This window comes from Lethenteron reissneri, chromosome 63 (genome assembly GCF_015708825.2).
Source record: "Lethenteron reissneri isolate LAM-NWPU_2019-01 chromosome 63, ASM1570882v1, whole genome shotgun sequence".
NCBI classification, from domain to species: Eukaryota; Metazoa; Chordata; class Hyperoartia; order Petromyzontiformes; family Petromyzontidae; genus Lethenteron; species Lethenteron reissneri.
This window is the reverse complement of record NC_083841.1, coordinates 9,502,543-9,523,360: the sequence shown is the minus strand read 5'-3', so window position 1 is coordinate 9,523,360 and position 20,818 is coordinate 9,502,543. Positions and strand designations below refer to the sequence as shown.

General features: G+C 49.5%; 1 protein-coding gene across 1 annotated transcript; it reads right to left on the bottom strand.

Annotated features, from left to right (window-relative positions):
* Positions 1 to 7,097: 7,097 nt before the first annotated feature.
* LOC133358637 (uncharacterized) lies at positions 7,098 to 10,540 on the bottom strand. The gene is made up of 2 exons (XM_061577023.1): positions 10,343 to 10,540; positions 7,098 to 10,153 (listed from the first exon to the last, which is right to left on the bottom strand). Exons 1-2 carry the CDS (start codon positions 10,443 to 10,445, stop codon positions 9,315 to 9,317), a joined length of 942 nt encoding a protein of 313 aa, XP_061433007.1. The 5' UTR covers positions 10,446 to 10,540; the 3' UTR covers positions 7,098 to 9,314.
* Positions 10,541 to 20,818: the final 10,278 nt, after the last annotated feature.

The following is a 20,818-nucleotide window of genomic DNA, read 5'->3' as shown; positions in this document are numbered from 1 at the left end:
CAGCAGGCCTCTCTCAGCACGGGTGTACTGAGCAGCAGGCCCCTCTCACCAGCACAGGACACAGGTGTGCTGAACAGCAGGCCTCTCCCAACAAAGGTGTGATGAACAGCAGGCCCTTCTCACCAGCACAGATGACTGAACAGCAGGCCTCTCTCTCACCAGCACAGGTGATCAAGCAAAACAAGACAAAAACAGGGTACACCGACCGGCCGAGGCTGCCATCATCGGCGCCTTGAAGAGCTTTGGATTCGACCTGAAAAGCTGGAAATCCCTAGCACAGGACCGACCTGCCTGGAGAAGAAAAGTACAGGACGGTGCAGTCCTCTGTGAGAGTAGGAGAAGCTCCTGTGCTATCTTGAAGAGGAAGCAGCGCAAATCTACCAAGGAAGGACGTGTGGCTGCACCTCAGAGCTCTACATCCTCCCTGACCTGTCCAGTGTGCCACAGAGAATTCCGGGCTCGGATTGGCCTCTTCAGCCATCTGCGCACTCATCAAAACCCAACAAAATGACAAACGTGCCATGGTCATCATCAACTTTGATGGACGAACAAGAAGAAGAAGTGTGTGTAAGTACATACAGTGAGGGAAAAAAGTATTTGATCCCCTGCTGATTTTGTACGTCTGCCCACTGACAAAGAAATGATCAGTCTATAGTTTTAATGGTAGGTTTATTTGAACAGTGAGAGAGAATAACAACAACAAAATCCAGAAAAACGCATTTAAAACATGTTATAAATTGATTGCATTTTAATGAGGGAAATAAGTATTTGACCCTCTCTCAATCAGAAAAATTTCTGGCTCCCAGGTGTCTTTATACAGGTAACGAGCTGAGATTAGGAGCACACTCTTCATGTTTTCGGAGTCCCTCACCCTTTGCTCACGATCCTTAAGGACCTTCATATGATGGTGAGCGGCCCCATGTCAAACTACGTGGCCATCAGTCAGAGCCATTCCCTCGACCCCTTGGGTTGCGACAGGGATGTCCTTTGGCTACCACATTATTTAACATATCTTTTGACCACGTAGTTCGTGAAGCCTTCAATGGCTGTACCGGAAGAATTACCATATGGTACAGATAAAATGGGAGGCTGATCGATGCCAGGGTGCGGTCAAGGGATGGCTCCCTATTGCTCAACCATGTTATGTATGCCGATGCTCTGGTGATTTCTGCTCACTCAGAGGAGGAGTTAGAGGCACTGCTGCTGAACCTCGAGCTTGCCACTAAGAGGTGGGGCCTTACCATCAGCCCCATAAAAACTAAGCACCTGCCTGAGTATGTTGCCCTATCGGACAATCCAGCCCCACAAATCACAATTGGTGTTGCGGCAGTTGTGGAGAGATTGGAGAGATTCCAATACTTGGCCAGTGTGCTCATGACCGGCTCCGGTTTAACAGCAGAGGTCTCACTCCAAATCAGTCGAGCACCATTATTCATCGGCTGCGTTATGCTGTGGGGAAGCTACCTGGTCTCTCGCTCCACATGAAGCTCCAGGTCTTCTCGGCCACGGTAATTTCCTCCCTTCTCTACGCTTGCAAACGTGCACCCCCCTAATGGAACATCTTCGCATTTAGGCTAGCCTGCTAACGATCCATCATGGGTTTAACCATATGTGTGTGTGTGCATCTAAGTCGATGTGTTTCTATGTTTGTGGGTCGATGTCTGTGTGTAAGTCCACGTGTGTGTCTGCCTTTTTCGCCCGGGCGAGCGGTACTTAACGCTAGTTTATACTAAAGTGTAGAGGTGTAATTGCGCATGGCTACGAATGTTGAGGTGTGATTATGCATGGCCACGGATGGCCAACAAACACAAGGGGCGGGGTTACGGCCGTACACAAGGGTGGCGCTCGCACCGACGTCCGAATGTGCATCCCCCACGGGCCCCCCCTCGGGGGGAGTCCTATAAAAGGTGATGAGCTCGAGGGCTCGAGGTCGGGACTCAGCTTTAACCAGAGAAGACGGAAGACCTGCTAGTGTAGGCCCCAGAGCTCCCCTGGCTCGCTGTCCTTATAAGGGCCGACCAGGGCAAGCCGGTGGCGTGGCCCCGAGAGCCCAGACGAAGCTGGTCTGGTGACTCAGGGAGCCGGGATCCCAGCTTAACCAAGCTGGGACAGATAGCCTCCCCTAGTCCCGTAGTGGAGGAATTGGTATAGGTTAGAGGGGTTAGCTGTCGAGAAATCCCTGTAGCCAAGTGACCTGTAATAACTGTGTTGGTGTAATAAATAAGTGTGCCTCCGATCCTGTCGTCAAGCCTCCATATACTTACTACATCTGGTGTCAGAAGTAAAACGTCCAACGATGGACACACGAGGGACGACACGTACCAAGGAGTCGGAGATGGAAGACGCCGCGGCCGAATCAACACCAGAGATGGCCGGGGTCGGATCGGAGCAGCCGGGGCCGAGTACGCCCGCGCCGCTACGACAAGAGGGGGGGGATGCGTCGGCTGAAGGACTCCGGCTGGCCCACTCCCGCCTGGCGGAACTGCTCTACGCCGCGGCCGCCGCGTTGGAGGAGATCACGCGGCTGGGGGCTGGAGGGGCAGCGCGGGTCGACGACAGCAGCCGGCGCGCGGCGACGTTTCCCGCCACCCCGACGCGGCTCGCGGTTAAATTTCCCGCCATCACTACAGTGCGAGCGGACGGCGGGGCCGGCCCACGTCACGTGACTGCTGAGCGCCAAGCACAAGCCGTGACATCATCAACACCGGCCAGCGCGTCAACATCAGAGCGACCGGCGATGCCATGCGCACAGCCCGCCCACACTGTATCATCGGCGGGGAGCGACGGAGAGCGATCTGCAGCCACGGACGTCGCCTTACAGCAGCGTCTGCCGCCTCTGAAAGAATTCGTAGGCACAGACGGAGACTGGGGCGGCTTCAAGAGGCGGTTCATCGCTCATCAAGAGATGGCGAACTGGACGGACGCCGAGGCTCTACGCGCGCTGCCGGCGATGCTGGACAACGACGCTCTGGCTACCCTCACCTCGACGCCTAGGGAAAAGCGCGCCACTCTACACCTGGCGTTGCAGCTGCTGTCAGCTGTCTATGGGCCGCCTTCGGACTGCAGGCAGCTGTTCCACGATCGGCATCGGGGCGCTAACGAATCGCCCCTGGCCTTCCGGACGGCTCTCCTAGCCCTGGCGAAGGCTGCTTTTCCAAGGATGGACGAGGAAGGAGTGGATGCCATGGTGGCTGAGAAGCTGCTGCTACTCGCTGATGAGCTGGACGTCAACGTCCTGGCTCAAGACGACGCGGAGATGTCGTCCCTGCTGATTGCGCGCCACATACACGGGGGCTTGCGGTCCCTACGTCGAAAGGCGGCAAAGGGAGCGGCCGGCCATGCCATGGCGGCCACCGCCCTCCCGTCGGAGGAGGTCTGCGGGGTGGAGCGGCGAGGGGAATGGAGATCGGCGGCGCCACAGGCTCGGAATGGACCGAGCCGCCAGGAGCAGCCCAGGACATCTGGGGCGCTCACACGCTGCTACAACTGTGGCCTGCAAGGCCACGTTGCGTCAGGATGCCGGGCTCCCCGTCAGCGCGGGGCGACACCTCGCCAGGACGCCACGCCGTCTCCTCCCAAGCTCCAGCAGAGAAATACGGCGAGTCGCGGCACCTCACATGTTTGGCCCACGCACACATCCGACACACACTCACGTGCTCAACTAAACAGGGCTCCAAATTCCCCGTCCGTCGCGCGCGATTGTTCTGTAATGCGGCGAGCGCTCCAACCAGGTCAGTGGTCGGAGCTCGCCCATCGTGTCGTTGCTGCGTCGGCGGGATCATCGGTTGTGGTCGGTCACATTGATGGGGTAGAGGTGCGGATTTTAATTGACACAGGGGCATCGGCGACCATTATATCTGATTTGATTCATAACATCCTTCCCGTTCAAAGTCGTCCCTTGCTTCCTGTTGACGTGCCATGCTATGCTGCTAACGGGGGCTCGCTGGGCATTATTGGGCAAATCCGCGCCACTATCTGCATCGGAGACATTAAATTATCCGGGCCTGTTTTGGTTTCCTCCTCACTCGCGGTTCCGTGCCTGTTGGGGACGGATTTCTTGGCCAAAATGCCCATCCGTATCCTGATTGACCAGGGGTGCATTGAGCTCCCATCGGGCCGACGCGTTACTTTTTTGTCTTCCCCCACCACGGAGCGTCGGGCGTTTGCCACCGTGCAGGCGCTCGTGACAAAAACTGTGCACGTACCTCCGGGGGCTCAGATGCTCGTCCCTCTTAGGTTGCGTCGGCCGTTTAATGAAGGGGTTGCGGATAGGGGGGTCTTGTTGGGACCATCTCGGGCCGGGGTCAATGGACCCGATTTGCTCGCGGCTCAGACCATGGTGAGAGGGGATGGGGACCCCTTCATTGCAGTCCTTAATGTGGGATCGCGAACGGCCGTGGTTCCTCAAGGGACCGTGCTTGCACACGCAACGCCGGTACCCTATGAGGAACCACTCGTGGGTCAGGTATCCACCGATCCTCCGTCGCGACCGCATTCGGACTGTGATGACGGATGGCTGGATGCGCTTTGCGCGGGTTCAGTGGACCTGTCCGACTCGCAGCGCGCGCAGCTGCGAGTTCTCCTGAGCGAATTTGCTGACGTTTTTAGTCAACACAAATTTGATATTGGTTGGACCAAATTGCTGCGACACCATATTGACACGGGTGACAGCGCGCCAATCCGCCAAAATCCCTTTCGGTTGAGTCCCGCCGAAAAGGATCATGTCAAATCGGCTGTTGATGACATGCTAGCCGCCGATATCATTTCCCCTTCCAACAGTCCGTGGGGCGCGCCGATCGTTTTGGTGAAAAAACACGACGGCTCACTGCGGTTTTGTGTCGACTTTCGGCGTCTGAACAAAATCTCTGTGGCAGATGCGTACCCGCTTCCTCGAATGGATGAGTCGCTCGATGCCTTGGCAGGGGCGTGATTCTTTTCCACCCTCGATTTGCTATCTGGATTCTGGCAGCTTCCTCTGGATGACGAATCAAAACCTAAGACTGCTTTTCGTACGCCGCAAGGTCTCTTCCAATTTAACCGCTTGCCGATGGGTTTACATTCTGCGCCGGCAACTTTTCAGCGGTTAATGGAATTGGTCTTGGCAGGTTTGCAATGGGATTCGTGTTTGATTTACTTAGACGATGTCATCGTCTTTAGCAAATCCTTCGAGGAACACCTCCAGAGGTTGCGTGCTGTTTTTCTCAAAATGCGGGCTGCCAATTTGAAATTTAAACCGCAGAAGTGCCATTTACTCCGCGAATCGGTGCGATATTTGGGTCACATTGTTGGGCGCTCGGGGATATCCACTGATCCCGCCAAAACGGAATGCGTCAGCTCCTGGCCGACTCCCACCTCGGTGGGAGAGGTCAGGAGTTTCATTGGGTTCGCATCGTATTATCGACGATTTGTGGCTGACTTCGCTACGATTGCGAAACCATTGCATGCCTTGACGTCCAAGGGAGTCAGGTTTCATTGGGGGCCGGAGGAAGAGGCTGCTTTTCGCGCCCTCCGGAATGCTTTGGTGGGGGCTCCGCCGTTAAATTACCCCGATTTTTCACAACCCTTCTTGCTCGATACAGATGCAAGTAACACGGGCATCGGGGGCGTGCTGTCCCAGCTCATTGGGGGCGTAGAGCATGTGGTGGCTTACGGTAGTCGGGTACTGTCTCCAGCCGAACAGCGGTACTGCGTTACCCGTCGGGAATTATTGGCGATTGTTTATTTTATTCAGCAGTACCGCCCGTATCTGTACGGTCGGCGGTTCACCGTCCGTACAGATCATGCGGCACTACAGTACGCCCTGCGGGTTCAACAATCATCGGGCCAGTTGTCTCGATGGTTGGAGATTCTCCAAGACTATGACTTTGTCACCACATATCGTAAGGGTGTCCGCCACACGAACGCTGACGCCCTGTCACGATTGCCACCCACTTCGGAGTGCGCGTGCCTCTTGGGTTCGGGGCGTTGTAGGCCCCCGAACGTCACCACCGATTCGGTCCTCGTGGCCGCTACCGATGCGCCTTCAGCTTCGGGTCCTATCGAGCAAGAAGGGAGGGATTCGTTGCTGGGGTTGTCGGTCGCGGAATGGGGACGCCTCCAAATGGAGGACACCTCCCTCCTCGCTCTGCGCCGTCGCGTCGGGGGGGCTGGTCAGGGGGTGGCGAACGTTGACTCGTAGGGGTTGTTCCAGGGTCTTTTAATGCACTGGGATGGAAAAACCCGCCGCCAGCGGCTCGTGGTGCCTGCAGCATTAAGGGGTAAGGTGGTATGGGCTGTTCATGAGCGGCTTCTGCACTTGGGGGTTCACAAGACCTTTGCCACGCTCCAGCTAGATTTCTTCTGGCCGGGCATGGCAAAGGACGTGGGGGATCTCCTGGGGTCGTGCGCGCAATGCGCGCAGAGGAAGCCACCTGCTAGGGGGTCCAACCCTCCGCTGCAGTCCATAAAGGTTTCCCGGGTTAACGAGCTCGTCGCTCTGGACATACTCGGCCCATTTCCCGCTACGCCCAGGGGCAATAGGTATTTATTAACGGGGGTCGAGTACTTCACGAGATGGCCTATGGCCTGGCCCCTGGCCAACCAGTCGGCAGCAGCCATCGCGGAGGCCTTTGTCCAGGGCTATGTCCTCGACAAGGGTGCTCCGGAACGGCTGCTTACTGACCAGGGTAGGAATTTTTCTGGTAAACTCCTACGCGAGGTGTGCGACCTCTTGGGTACGGAGAAGGTTCGGACCTCTCCGTATCACCCACAAACTGACGGGATGGTGGAACGGCTGCATCGGACCATCACGTCTATGCTGTCCCAGCAGGTGTCTGTATCCCAGACGGATTGGGACCTTCGTATAGCCGGGGTGTTGCAGGCCTACAGAATGGCTCCCCATGCGGCCACCGGGTTTTCCCCTTTCTTTTTAATGTATGGGCGCGAGGCTAACCCCCCTGTGGCGACCCAGCTCAAGCTCTCGGCGCCCCAGGCGAAGTCTAACTTGTCCGAACACGTTAAATTTAACATCAGCAAATTGTCTGAGGCGCGGGAAGCGGCCGCGCAAAATTCTGATCTCCGCCAGAAGGCGAACGAGAGGCTTCGGTTGGGGCGGGTACAGGTGGTCAAATGGAAACCGGGGGACAAGGCGTGGTTGCACTGTCCCCAGGTGCCGCTGGCAACCTCGTCAAAATTGGTACGGCCGTGGCGGGGGCCAGTGGAGGTCGTACAGGTCTTGCGGCCGCAATGTGTTCGCGTCAAATGGGGGAGGCGCCGGTGGTATGTGCACCCCTCAAGGTTGAAACCATTCATCGCGCCGCCCCGGGGTTCACACGCACACACGCATGGCCAAACGTGTGAGGGTTCCGCCGACTCCCCGACGTCGCTGCACTCGCCTAACTTGACATCAACTGTTCCGTCCCCAGGTGCAACAGGAGTGACGGGTCCACACCCACCAACCCCTCCCGGAGGGGTCGGGGGTCACTCGGCAGCGACGCCTGACTCTCTTGTACCCGGACCGTCAACAACCGTCACTGAGCGTGCCGGGACGGGCCCTTGTGACGGGCCCGCCGCGAGAACGCGCGCCAAAACGCGCAGACTGTTGTGAGGTCGGCCGTTGGGGGGCCTTGCGGACAATGGGAGGGGTGGCGTCCGGAGTGTGTATATATGTTGGTTTTGGGGTGTTTATTCGGGGGGAGCGCGTCGGGTTATTTTTTTCTCTCTCTCTCTCTCTCTCTTCCTGTTGTTGTTCTTGTTAAGATTCTCTTGTTCTTGTTAAAAATTACGCGAGGCACACACACGGGGTTTTCGTGAGGAATGCACCTTTATTCACGTTTTTTTTGCAGCCAGGGACGGCTGCGAGCTGTACAAGGGGGGGTGATGTAGAGGTGTAATTGCGCATGGCTACGAATGTTGAGGTGTGATTATGCATGGCCACGGATGGCCAACAAACACAAGGGGCGGGGTTACGGCCGTACACAAGGGTGGCGCTCGCACCGACGTCCGAATGTGCATCCCCCACGGGCCCCCCCTCGGGGGGAGTCCTATAAAAGGTGATGAGCTCGAGGGCTCGAGGTCGGGACTCAGCTTTAACCAGAGAAGACGGAAGACCTGCTAGTGTAGGCCCCAGAGCTCCCCTGGCTCGCTGTCCTTATAAGGGCCGACCAGGGCAAGCCGGTGGCGTGGCCCCGAGAGCCCAGACGAAGCTGGTCTGGTGACTCAGGGAGCCGGGATCCCAGCTTAACCAAGCTGGGACAGATAGCCTCCCCTAGTCCCGTAGTGGAGGAATTGGTATAGGTTAGAGGGGTTAGCTGTCGAGAAATCCCTGTAGCCAAGTGACCTGTAATAACTGTGTTGGTGTAATAAATAAGTGTGTCTCCGATCCTGTCGTCAAGCCTCCATATACTTACTACAAAAGTAATATAAAAATTACGACAAAAATTTGAGAAGCGAGTACTTTTTCGAAATTTACGATTATACTGTAAATCACTTTCACGAATCAGCCCCCAAATGTAGTCTCCCGTCATGTTCTCGTTATACTGTCCTTGGTAGCAGCATTCAAAGTCCAGTATATCCTGGTGGAAGCGCTCGCCTTGCTCCTCCGAGTCCGCTTCCATGTTCTCCTTGAATTTATCAACATGAGCATCAAGGATATGGACTTTGAGGGACATCCTACAGCCCTTGGGTCTTTCGGTAAAGTCACGTAGATAGGTTCAAAGAAAATAACAAAAATAACAAAAACTATGACGTTTCAATCACAACACAAGCGTTCGTCATCAGGAAGAAAAAATACTGCCTCAGCAGCTGTCCCCCTCTTTGTTCTTCCTGATGATGAATGCTTGTGTTGCGATCGAAACGTCATAGGTTTTGTTATTTTTTGGTATTTTATTTGAACCAATCTACGTGACTTTACCGAAAGACCCAAAAATATAAATTCCTGCAGTCCCGAAAGCTTTAAATCAAGATCCTATAGCCCATTGTGCCATAGTTCTACACCAGAGTCTCAACGAGCTCCACATAGTTTTCGACCTTGTGATTGCCAGGAAGCCACGAACCACTGCGACAAAGCTGTTCCAAGCCGCTTTCTCCTGACTAATGAGCTTCTTGGGGAATTAATTGCACTCCAGGATCTTCTTTATCTGTGGTCCGACGAAGACACCGGCTTTGACCTTTGCCTCAGACAGCTTAGGGAAGAAGTCTTAAAGGTATTTGAAGGCTGCCGACTCCTTCTCTACAGCTCTGACAAATTGCAGTGGTGGCATCAGCACCTTCTGGGGGTCCACCAGTGGCTTCCACTTGATGTTGTTCCTCCCCACAGAGAACTCAGTCTATTGTAGTCAGTCCCGCCTGTGGTAGTGCACCTTGGTGTCCCTGCTGTCCCAAAGGCAAAGATAGCAGGGAAACTTGGTAAAACCGCCTTGGAAACCCATCAGGAATGCCACCATTTTGAAGTCTCCGATGACCTCCCAGCCGTACTCATCATACTTTAAGGCGTCCAGCAAAGTCTTGATCCTGTTGTAATCCTCTTTGAGGTGCACCGTGTGAGGCAGGGGAAGAGACGGGTACTTGTTACCATTATGGAGCAGCATGGCTTTGAGGCTCCTGGATGAACTGTCAATTAAGAGGCGCCACTCATTCTGGTTACAGACGATTCCGATTGCCTCGAACAGACTGGTCACATTGTGGCAGAAGCAGAGCCCATCTTGATGGGTCAAGAAGCTGCAAAAAGGTTGGTGACGCTTCCTCTGATTTGCGACTTGCACACTTTCATCCAACAAGTTCCACTGCTTGAGCCTGGGCGTCAAAAGCTTGGCATTGGACTTGGTGAGACCATAATCTCTGATAAAGTCGTTGAGGTATTTTTGGTTGGGGTAGTATGGGTTTCTCTCCTCAGCTGTACCTCTGAAATTGTCATCTGCATATACGTCTTCATCGCTCTCTTCTAAAGACGGCTGCTCTCTCTCCGGAGGAGTGGGTATGGGTAGCTCATGGCAGTGTGGCATCGGGGCAATGGATGAAGGAAGGTCCGGATACGTGATAGAAGGTGCATTTTTGCCAGTCCGACGTTTGGAAGGGTCCACCATGCAGAAGTAGTAGTTGATGGAGTGGTCAGTGGGTTCCCGCCAAATTCTTGAGATAGCGAACTTCATGGCTTTCTTTTCCCCTCTGTACCATCCTACAAAAATACATTTATTTCACCTATGACTAATGTGTAAGAAATTCTCGCAACATTTTTCATATATGATATATATTTTTTAATAACATTGAAAATTGTAAAACATTTGAAAATTAAAAACTTTTACAACTTAAAAAAATAGAACAAATTTTATAACATAAAATTCCGAGTAACAATTGTCCATCTTACCTTCCAAAGTATTTTTGCATTGCTCGCAGCTGAAATTAGGTGCCCAGGGTTTGTCTTGATCCCCGACAGGCATGCCGAAATATTCCTTGTAGGCCTCACACATCTTAGCAGATGCTTCCACAGAGTCCTTTTTTGTTCTTGTCTTGATAAATTGGCCGCAGACATAGCAAAATGCATCTGCCGGATGCCATCTCAGAAAAATATCGATATGTATCCACTTAGGCAGCTGGAACTAAACTGAACTGGTGGGCGTAAGGCCCCTGTATTTATACTACTATTTATATTATACTGGAAAGTTATAGAATGTTCTAGAAGTTACTCTAAATTTACTCAGCACTGAACATATCTGGAATGTTCTGGAAAATAGGTAAATTTCAAAATATCACTGTCCTGGTCACAAAAGCAAAGTTTGTGAGGAATAATAGCCCGACTCCGCTATCGCGGCTTCGCGAGCTTCACGAAGCCTTTCTAGTGCAAGCCTGAGGGAGGCTGAGCACGAAACAGCTTTAGCAAGGAGAGCCACCACCTGGTCCTCAATAAGTGGCTCAGGGTCTCTCGCGTACATCACAAAGAAGGGGGAAAGCCCGGTCAATGCATGTGGTGCCTAGCGATATGCCCCTAGGAACCCCGGAATGTGCAAGTCCCAGTCCGTCTGATCATCATTTACAAAAAGGCACAACATTGCGGACAGCGTGCGGTTAAGCCTCTGGACTTGTCCATCACACTGCGGGTGGTATGGTGACATTCGAATTTTCTTAATGCCCATGATATCACAGACATTTCGCAACAGTTTAGCCAAAAAATTCAGACCCCTGGGGGGCCCTTGTTCAATACATAGCTATGGAGAAAGGTTTCTGCTATGGTCGCAGCCGTTTGGTCTGGTATCGGTCATGCTACGGGCCAGCGTATGCAATACTCCGTCCCCACGTGCAAACATTTATTTCCCATTGCTGTTTTCGGAAATGGATCCAGGATATCCAATGCTACTAGCTCGTTTAAACTTTACACTGCGATCGACTGCCGTAGAGGCTGTATGGGTTGGGGAGGTTTCCTTTTCGCACACTCCTGACAACAATTTACCCACTCGCGTACATCCTTCGACATCCCTGGCTGATAATATCGAGCCTGCAGCGTGAGCAATGTTTTTCGGTGTCCCAAGTGCATTAGTTGTTCCGCTTGCACTTCACGTAGCAACTGTTGCCGCAAGGGTTTCGACACCACTAGGCAATGATGCTGCATCTTCGCGTTCCACCTCATCAGAAGTCCTCCCCATGTGATAAATGGAGCCCCCTTTTCATCATTTGAGCACATTCAGCTGCTTGTGCAGCGAAGGACTGTAGTTTCATCTTCTTTTTGCAATCGGATCCATTCAGTCCTCATCAGCCCGAGATCATGATCTGCGTACAGTAAATGCTTTTCTATTTTTGCTGCATTTATCGACGTCACCTGTCTCGGCGAGTCAGGGAGAGTCGCTTTACACCGTGCTGCTCCCGTAGCACATGCACTTGGGTCTTTGCATGGCAATTTTGACAAGGCGTCAGCATTACAATGACGAGTATCCTTCCTATGTGTCACATCGTAAGAGTACTCCTGGAGTTTTTCGCCATTTGTCCCCAGGGTTTATCCATTTTAAGTGAGAATTGTATGCCATATGATCGGTCCGCATGGTAAACCAGCAACCATATATGTAGGGCCGAAATAATCTGACAAAATTAACTACTGCCAAGAGTTTTCTACGAGTGATCCAATAGCATTGTTCAGCAGAGGAAAGCATGCAACTCCCGAATGCAATTGTAGTGGCCTAATAAGACGACGGAGAAGGTTGATGGAGGCAACACGTATTTATTACAGGTAACTTCAATTACAGCAGATTAGCGACCCTGACACTCGAAGAGGTAACCGGCCTCTTCATCCGTTTTATCGGGGGAAGTGTTCCCCAGCTAACGCCTCACGTTAACACCCTACTTCCCCTACTCTAGACCTCCATCCTGAGGAGGCTAGCTAACCTGGCCGAGCTTCGGCACAGGTTCCGACCACCAGCCACACGAGTCCGGCCCTTAGAAGGACATCGGCCCTCGCGGCTCTGGGGTCGCAACCACTGGCTTGCTCTGCCCGGCCTTCAAAAGGGCAGCGGGTCAGAGGAGTCCCAGGGTCTAGCTAGCTGGCCTTCAGTCTTCACTGGTTCTTCGTCTTGGCTGGGTCGAACTGCCTCTCTGCTCTCCGGGTCCCACCTTATATACGATTTCCCACCGAGGGGCGGGTTTCTGTGGGATCACACAGGCCCCCCAGCCCCCTCCCCTCAGGAGGCCCTGGGCGTACATCACACGACCGCCCAGAACAGGTTTGTACCGCTTCCCACAGAGAGATAGGGCTCTGTGGGATCACACGCGTCCCACAGCCCCCTCCCCTCAGGAAACCTGGCCAGAGACACGATCACCCACACCGGTAAGTATTGTAAGTCGGCCGATTTGGCGTGTGTGTGCATCAATACCACCACCACCACCACACAATTACAACTTCTGTTGTTTTCCCCTGTATTTGTGACAGGACCACACCTATACCGACATCACTAGCATCTGTATTAAGGATGAATGGTAGCGAGAAATTTGGATATGTTAGTGGTGGAACATCAGTTAACCTTGAAAAAAGCGCTTTAATTGCAGCTTCCTCTTCCTCCGCCCACCAGAATCGCACCCCTTTTGGTGTGAGGGCGTGCAAGGGTTTCACTACTGTAGCGAACCGGGATACAAATCGCTGATAGTAGGAAACAAATCCTAGGAATCGCGGCACCTCCTGTACAGAAGTGGGTGTTGGCCAATTTGTTACGGCAGGGTCAGTTACTACCCCTTTACCGCTGACCACGTCTCAAATATGTAACTGAGCCCTGTACAAAATTACACTTGGATGGTTTTTTATTATTTGGTTCTTTCTGTAAAGTCACATTGAAAGAAAAATAATAAAACAAAGTGAATAAAAATAATAATAATAAACAAGAAAAAACACTAATGTCGACTGTAGCCTGGTTCTTAATTGGATTGAGTGTAATGGCAGTCTATAATGTAGACTGTAGCCTGGTTCTTAACCTCGGTGAGCATACTGGCAGTCTATAATGTAGACTGTAGCCTGGTTTTTACGCTGGTGAGCGTATTGGCAGTGGATGATGTAGACTGTAGCAATGGTTATTAAACTGAGTGTACTGGCAGTGTATAATGTAGACTGTAGCCTGGTCCTTAACCTGAGTGAGCGTACTGGCAGTCGCAAATGTAGACTTATTCTTGGTTTTCTACGGGGAAGTTTCAAGTTTATCTTTTTCTCTCTCTCTGGGTTTTTTTGTTTTCTCTCTCTGCCTGTGTATTTAGTGTATTTTTTCTGTCTCCACTCGTTTTTTGTCATTCTTATGTTCTGCTCTGTCTGTGTGTCTCCGTTCCTCTTGTTTTATGTTTTGTCTCTCTTTGGACTTTTCACACTTAAATTTTAACTTAGCAATCTATGAAATACGTAATCGACCAGGCTATGCGTTAATTGTGTGTTGACCGACTCTCTGTGTTGTATTACATAACATTTCGATATTTTGCTAGGTTATTTAATTTAGTGTGTTCTTTCTCCCTCTTCCCTAATGTTCAAGCTTGCGTAATTGACCACGCGTCGCCGCACTCATTGACATGTTAATTTTTTCTCTAACCCCTCCCTCTCTCCGCCCCCGCCCCCTCCGTCTATTTAAGGCAGGGGTCCTCAAACTTTTTAAACAGGGGGCCAGTTCACTGTCCCTCAGACCGTTGGAGGGCCGGACTATAGTTTAAAAAAACTATGAACAAATTCCTATGCACACTGCATATATCTTATTTTGAAGTGAAGAAACAAAACGGGAACAAATACAATATTTAAAATGAAGAACAAGTAAAGTTAAATCAACAAACTTGCCAGTATTTCAATGGGAACTATGGGCCTGCTTTTGGCTAATGAGATGGTCAATGTCCGGTTCCATATTTGTCACTGCTAGTCGTAACAAGTGATGCAAGTGTGCATCCGTTAGTCTAGATCTGGTTGGAGATTTCAAATGTTTCCTTCTGGAAAAAGTCTGTTCACAGACATAAGTGCTGCCAAAGATGGTTGCCATTTTGAGTGCATGGTTCCTGAGATGAGGATATGTCTCAGAGGGGAGAGATGCATAGAAATTATGAAGGCTGCTTGACTTGAATGCGTCTTTCAGAGAGTCACAATTCTGCAGTTCAGCCAGTTCCATTTGGTAAATTGTATCCACATTTTCAATGTCAATAGAAAATGGGTTATGGAAAAGCTGTATGTCCTGTTCATGGAGATGAAGCTCTTTAAATCTAAATTGAAACTCCTTTTGCAATTTTTCCAGTGAATCCACACATGTTTTGTTTGGGAATGCAACCAATGGTTTTTCCACTAACAGATTTTGAGTTGTGGGGAGATGGCAGAAGTTTTCCTCCTTCACTTGTTTGATGAGGAGGCCTAATTTTACTTCAAATGCTTTGACATGTGATTGCATATCACAGATGAGCTTCCCCTTTCCTTGAAGTTGCACATTGAAACTGTTGAGTAGCTCTGTTACATCTGTCAGAAAGGCAAGGTGCCATTTCCATTCTGCATCATTGAGCTCTGGTGCTTCTTTGTTTTTTGAAAGCAGAAAAGCTGTAATCTGTGGAAGTAAGTCATAGAAACTTTCAAAACTCTCCCTCGACTCAGCCAACGGACTTGTGTGGTACAGAACATCTTCATAGTCAACATTTAGCTCAGACAGAAATTCCTGAAATTGCCTGTGGTTTAGTGCATGAGCTCTAATGAAGTTAACGCAAGATACCACCATTTTCATAACAGAGTCCCACTTCAGTGATTTACTACACAGCGCTTGTTGGTGGATGAGGCAGGGTATGGCTATTGGATGAGAATGGTTATGTTTGTCCATCTCTTGGTTAATGCGAGCAATTACTCCTTTCTTAGACCCCACCATGCTCGGAGCACCATCAGTTGTCACACTGGCTAGTTTAGCCCAGTTCAGCTCCAAACCATTCACAGTTTGGCAAACCTTTTCATAGATATCCTCTCCTGTAGTTGTTCCTTTGATGCTTTGCAGTGCAGCAAGCTCTTCTGTGACTTCGAAATAGTCATTCGTCCCACGAATAAAAATTAGAAGTTGTGCAGAATCACGAACATCATTGCTTTCGTCGAGTTGCAAGGAAAAATAGGAAAGTTTTTTTGTGGAGTTTTGCAAATGCTGATGCAAATTGTCTCCCATTTCTTCAATCCTCCGTGTAATTGTAGGTCCTGACAGACTCACTGTACTAAATAAATCGGCCTTCTCTGGACACATCTCTTTGGCAACAGAAAGAAGGCATTCTTTAACAAATTCTCCCTCCACGAATGGTCTGCCAGTGCACGCTATTAGCTTGGCAACTTGAAAACTTGCTCGCAGTGATGAAATATTTAGCTGCTTCTGATTCACAAAAGTATTTTGCTGAGTTGTCAATGTATTTTTCAGTTTTAATATTTTATCTTTTCTCACTTCTCCGACCAAACAATCGTATTTATCTTTATGTTCAGTTTCATAGTGTCGACGTAAATTGTATTCTTTGAACACAGACACTATATTCTGGCATATCAGACACACAGCTCTTTCCTTGTACTGCATGAAAAAGTAATCATAAGTCCACTGTTCTTTGAATATCCTACACTCCGAGTAAATTTTTCTCTTTCTTGACATCATTGTTTCCTAGGGAGTCAACATTGCTATTAGTAAAATGCCAATATATACACAGCGCTACAAAAACAATATACCAGCAATAACTTTGCCCACACAGAGACATACAGACTGCACTGCCCATCAATGCAGTCTGATTGGGGGAACTCCGCTTTTACCCCAGGCTTACACTGGTGCGGGTGCCATTAATAAGTTAATTACACCTGCAGTTTTGTTCACAGATCGCAGTGCGATCTGCGAACTCGCATAGGAATCTGATCGCATGGGGGAGAAGACCCATGCGATCCGATTCCACTGCAGGAAAAAATAAGGCACATGTGCCTTTTTTCTTCCGAATCTAATGCAAGTTCAGCCATACAAGCATATGGCTGAACTCGCACTGCTCAGAGATCGCAACAGTATGAACCGGGGCTTACACAACATACAACATATAACCTCATACAACTGAATAGCAATCAGAATATAAATGCACTTACTGTCATTTAAATTGGGTTTCCTACTCCTCGGCTGTCTGTCACTGACCAGCACGGGAAAACAGCAGGCAGCCCCTCCAGCCCAATTAGTGACCATGGGCCGGATAAATGTCCTCGGCGGGCCGCATGTGGCCCGCGGGCCGTAGTTTGAGGACCCCTGATTTAAGGCCTCGCCACAGAGACGATCTCCCTCTCTGTGCCTGTGTTACTCTATGTATCTTGGTGATATCTGTCTGCTTATATGTCTGTCTATAGTTTTCTGGTTAGATTTTTGTTGCTATTTCATTTATACCTGATGATGATTGCTTGTGTTGCAATCGAAATGTCGTATGCTATTATTTAATTTATTATTTTATCTTTATACGTGACTTTACCGAAAGAACCAAAGAGTTATTCTTGGTTCTTTCAGTTATTAAAAAAAATACAAATAAAAACAAAAAACAAGACGATTCTATCGCAACACAAGCAGTCATCAGGAAAAGGTGGGCTTAGCCTCTAAAGGCAAACTATACTCTTTGTTTTTTTCGGTAAAGTCACGTAGTTGAAAACAAAATAAAATAAAAACAACTAAATTAAATCACGACGTTTTGGAAGCAACACAAGCATCTGTCATCAGGTGTGACCGCCACAGCAAAATTACTGTAGCGTATGAAGAGAGCTATTTAGAGACACATGTTTATATAGGGTAATGGGGGGGGGGAGCCAAGGGGTCGGGGGGGGGGGCATGTGGCAGGCCGTGTGGCGTCGCGGGCGGTTGGGCAGGGGATTAGCATGAGTTAAGCCGATAGATAACCATCTTTTTTCTTTGTGATGCCAGGGGAGGTGTATGACGGATGTGTCGGTGGGGGAAATGGGGAGGAGGTGGATGGGGGAGACAATTTCTTTGCGCTAATGAAACACTGTTGTACATCAAAATTTCTTAGTGAAGGTGGTGTATCAGGCTGGGAGTAAAAGACTGGAATATGGATATGGCTGAAAAATTATAAGGCAGCTAAAGTTTGACTTGGTTGATGACATCCTTCCAATGATTGCTTAATTTGAAACCATCCTCTCGGTTGAAGTTGTGTCTATGTTTGTATATTTGGATGGCTTCATAGACAAATCTCTGGTAGTATCCAGACGGCTTGCAGAGTACTTTAGTATCGGAGAAAACAATATCATGAGAACCCGCTGTGTTGAAACAATGATCAGCTACGGCAGAATAATTTGTCCTACCGTGTTTTAAATCTGACTTGTGCTCGCGAATGTGATCAGATATATGTCGTTTCGTTTCCCCGATATAACAGTCACCACAAATGCAACTCAGTTTGGAGACACCGGGGTACTGTAAGTCAGGAATGACATCCTTTACGGATGGGATCAGATCACGGATTTTGTGCATTGTACTGAAATGGACCTGGATCTTGTGTTTGTTTAGAATTTTGGAAATATTTTTGGTAATGCCTGCTATGTATGGCAACGTGATGATTTTGATCGGAGTCTCAAGGGGTTGTTTCTCCATGGTGGGAGAAACAGCTTTGCGGATAGTACGGTCTGAATATCCATTCATCTTAAGGGCCAGGTGTACATGTTCCAATTCACTGGTCAGGTGGTGTTCGTCAGAGATGCAGTGGGCCCTATGGTACAGTGTTTTGATGAGGGAATTATTTTGTGCCGAATGGTGGTGGGAATCAGGCTTCCAATAGGAATCTGTGTAGACAAAATGTCCCAAAGAGCCATTGGACCTTCTCTCAAACAGAACATCCAAGAATGGTAGCTTGCCATCCTTCTCCACTTCCATGGTGAATTTGATGGATGGATGTATAGAGTTAATGTGGTTGAGAAATTGGTTCAATGCTTTTAGGCCACGTGGCCAAATGACGAAAGTATCATCCACATATCTCTTCCACAGGGAAGGTCGCAGGGTGGATGTCTGGATGACGTCTGTCTCAAATTTCTCCATGAAAACATTGGCTATCACTGGTGACAAGGGGGAACCCCTAGGGGTGCCCTCATTTTGTTTGTAGAAGGTACCATTCCAGGTGAAGTACGTGTTGATGAGGCAGTGCCTAACCAGCGCAGGGACATCAGAGTTCAGTCCATGTTGGACTGTCTTCAAGTATTGTTATGGTGTCTGGCACTGGAACCTTGGTGAATAGAGAGACCACATCAAAACTGACGAGGACATCATCAGGGGACAGTGAAATATCCTTGATTATAGAGACCAAGTGAGTTGAATTCAGTACTGCTGAATTGGTTTTGCCAGTAAAGGGAAGCAGAATATCCGATAGAAAAGGGCTAGTTTGTAGGTAGGTGAGTTGATCATGGACACGATGGGCTGTAGTGGGGTACCTTCTTTATGGATCTTGGGAAGACCATAGAATCTGGGTGGTCTGGCAGCCGAGGGTTTTAGAGAGAGCCATTTGACTGGTTCGATTAAGGAATTCGAACTGGTAATGATCTTGTTGGTTTTAGTAGTTAGGCTATTAGTCGGATCTCTATTGATGTTGGAGTAGCTGCCATCATTGAGTAGGTCCTGGATTTTGTTGTCTTATGTGGTTTTATCCATGATGATAGTGGCATTGCCCTTGTCGGCCGAGAGGATGACTATGTCATCCCTCTTTTTCAAATTTGCGAGTTCATAGCACTCGTTTTTGCTGATGTTCCTCATGGGTTTCATTTTTGAGGATTGTGGCAATTTCAGCTTTAGCAACGTCTGTTTGGATGTCTCCTAAGCCGTTGAGAGCTACATCGACTTGGGAGATTATATCCTCTACTGGGATATGCTTAGGGGCAACTGCGAAATTCAGTCCTTTAGCTAGTACCGATTTTAGATTGTCAGAAATTGGGATGTTATTCTGATTAATAACAATCTTGTTGACATCTAACTTTGTAATGTGTGGTTCCGGCTTCTTCTTTGATAGGAGGTTGAATTTAGCGATCAAGTTAGCTTTGCATTTTCATTTTATTTTGTTTCCACCTACGTGACTTTACAGAAAAAACCAAAGAGTATGGATCCTTGCAGTCACGAAAAGTTCAAATCTCGAATTAAAGGCAAACTGTTTATAAAGGTTTAGAGATGGGCATAGCCTAAGTGTGTCAGCAGCATGGACAGGGCAGCTAATGTTAATGTAGGAGAAAGCAATGCCAAAGCAGTGGGTCGATACCAATCAAAGGGCCGCCAGGCAATCATTTGCACCTCACTCCACATACCCACACTGCTGATGGGGGAGGTTGACAAGAAAACACAAATCAAATCATGACCCAAAGTGGTTGATGACATCGTTCCAATGATTGCTGAGTTTATAACTATCCTCTCAGTTGAAATTGTGTCTGTATATATGTGTAGTGAGTTCTCAGTGAGTCAGACGACGTAGTTGAGGCACACTATTTTATTTAACCAAAGGTGGTAACAATACTTGAAGGGGTAACGGCCCCTTCACCCGTACTCAATGGGAAACACCCCTAGCACTATTCCCTGATTGTCCTATTCCCAGTCCTCCGCTACGAGTGCTAGGGGAGGCTATCTGATCCGGCCCTGGTCAAGCACGGATCCCGGCACTTAGCTAACCAGACCGGCTCTTACAAGAGCAGCGGTCCTGAAGCTCTTGGGACCGCGCCACTGGCTTGTCCTGCTCGGCCCTGAGGACGGCGAGCCAGGGGAGTTCCAGGGCCTATTCTGCCGGTCTTCAATCTTCACTGGTAAGCTTCTAACACACTGGCCCCGAGCCCTCTGGCTCCCCGCTTTTTATAGAAATCCTCTCTGAGGGGTAGGGCTATGGGGGATCACAGTGCCCCCATGGCCCCCCAGAGTTAACCGATGTGGATGTGGATGTAGACTCCCGTGTGTGGGTGCAGACACCCTTGTGTTTCTGTCCGCCTTTCTCCCCATAACAACCCCTACGTATGGATGGCTTCATGAAGGAATCTTTCGATTTAAGGCTATCGTGACTGCAGGGATTCATCTTCTTGGATCTTTCGGTAAAGTCACGTAGAATGGAAATAATTAAATAATGAGAATAAAACATTATAAAATAATTCTCACGACGTTTCGGCCACAATGCAAGCAGCCGTCCTCAGGTGGAGAGGAGACAGAGTCTGAATGACAAGCCCCAGGCTTGGAGCGACTATTTAAACTGGGATGGAGGGGCAAAGAGCACCTTGACAAAATAATTTGCATATCAAGAGGAATTTAGCATATTTATGGGAAATGCAGATATGCGATTAGTACTACTTGTGAAATGCGTAGGTTTGGCGAGGGGTTTAAAGTCATTATGCCCGTGCATTATGCAGGATTAG

Excerpts from the sequence above, each read along its gene's own strand:
- LOC133358637 (XM_061577023.1), bottom strand. The coding sequence starts at position 10,445 with ATGTGTGAGGCCTACAAGGAATATTTCGGCATGCCTGTCGGGGATCAA. Across the intron at positions 10,154-10,342 it reads ATGCAAAAATACTTTGGAAG|GATGGTACAGAGGGGAAAAG; the intron begins GTAAGATGGACA and ends GTATTTTTGTAG.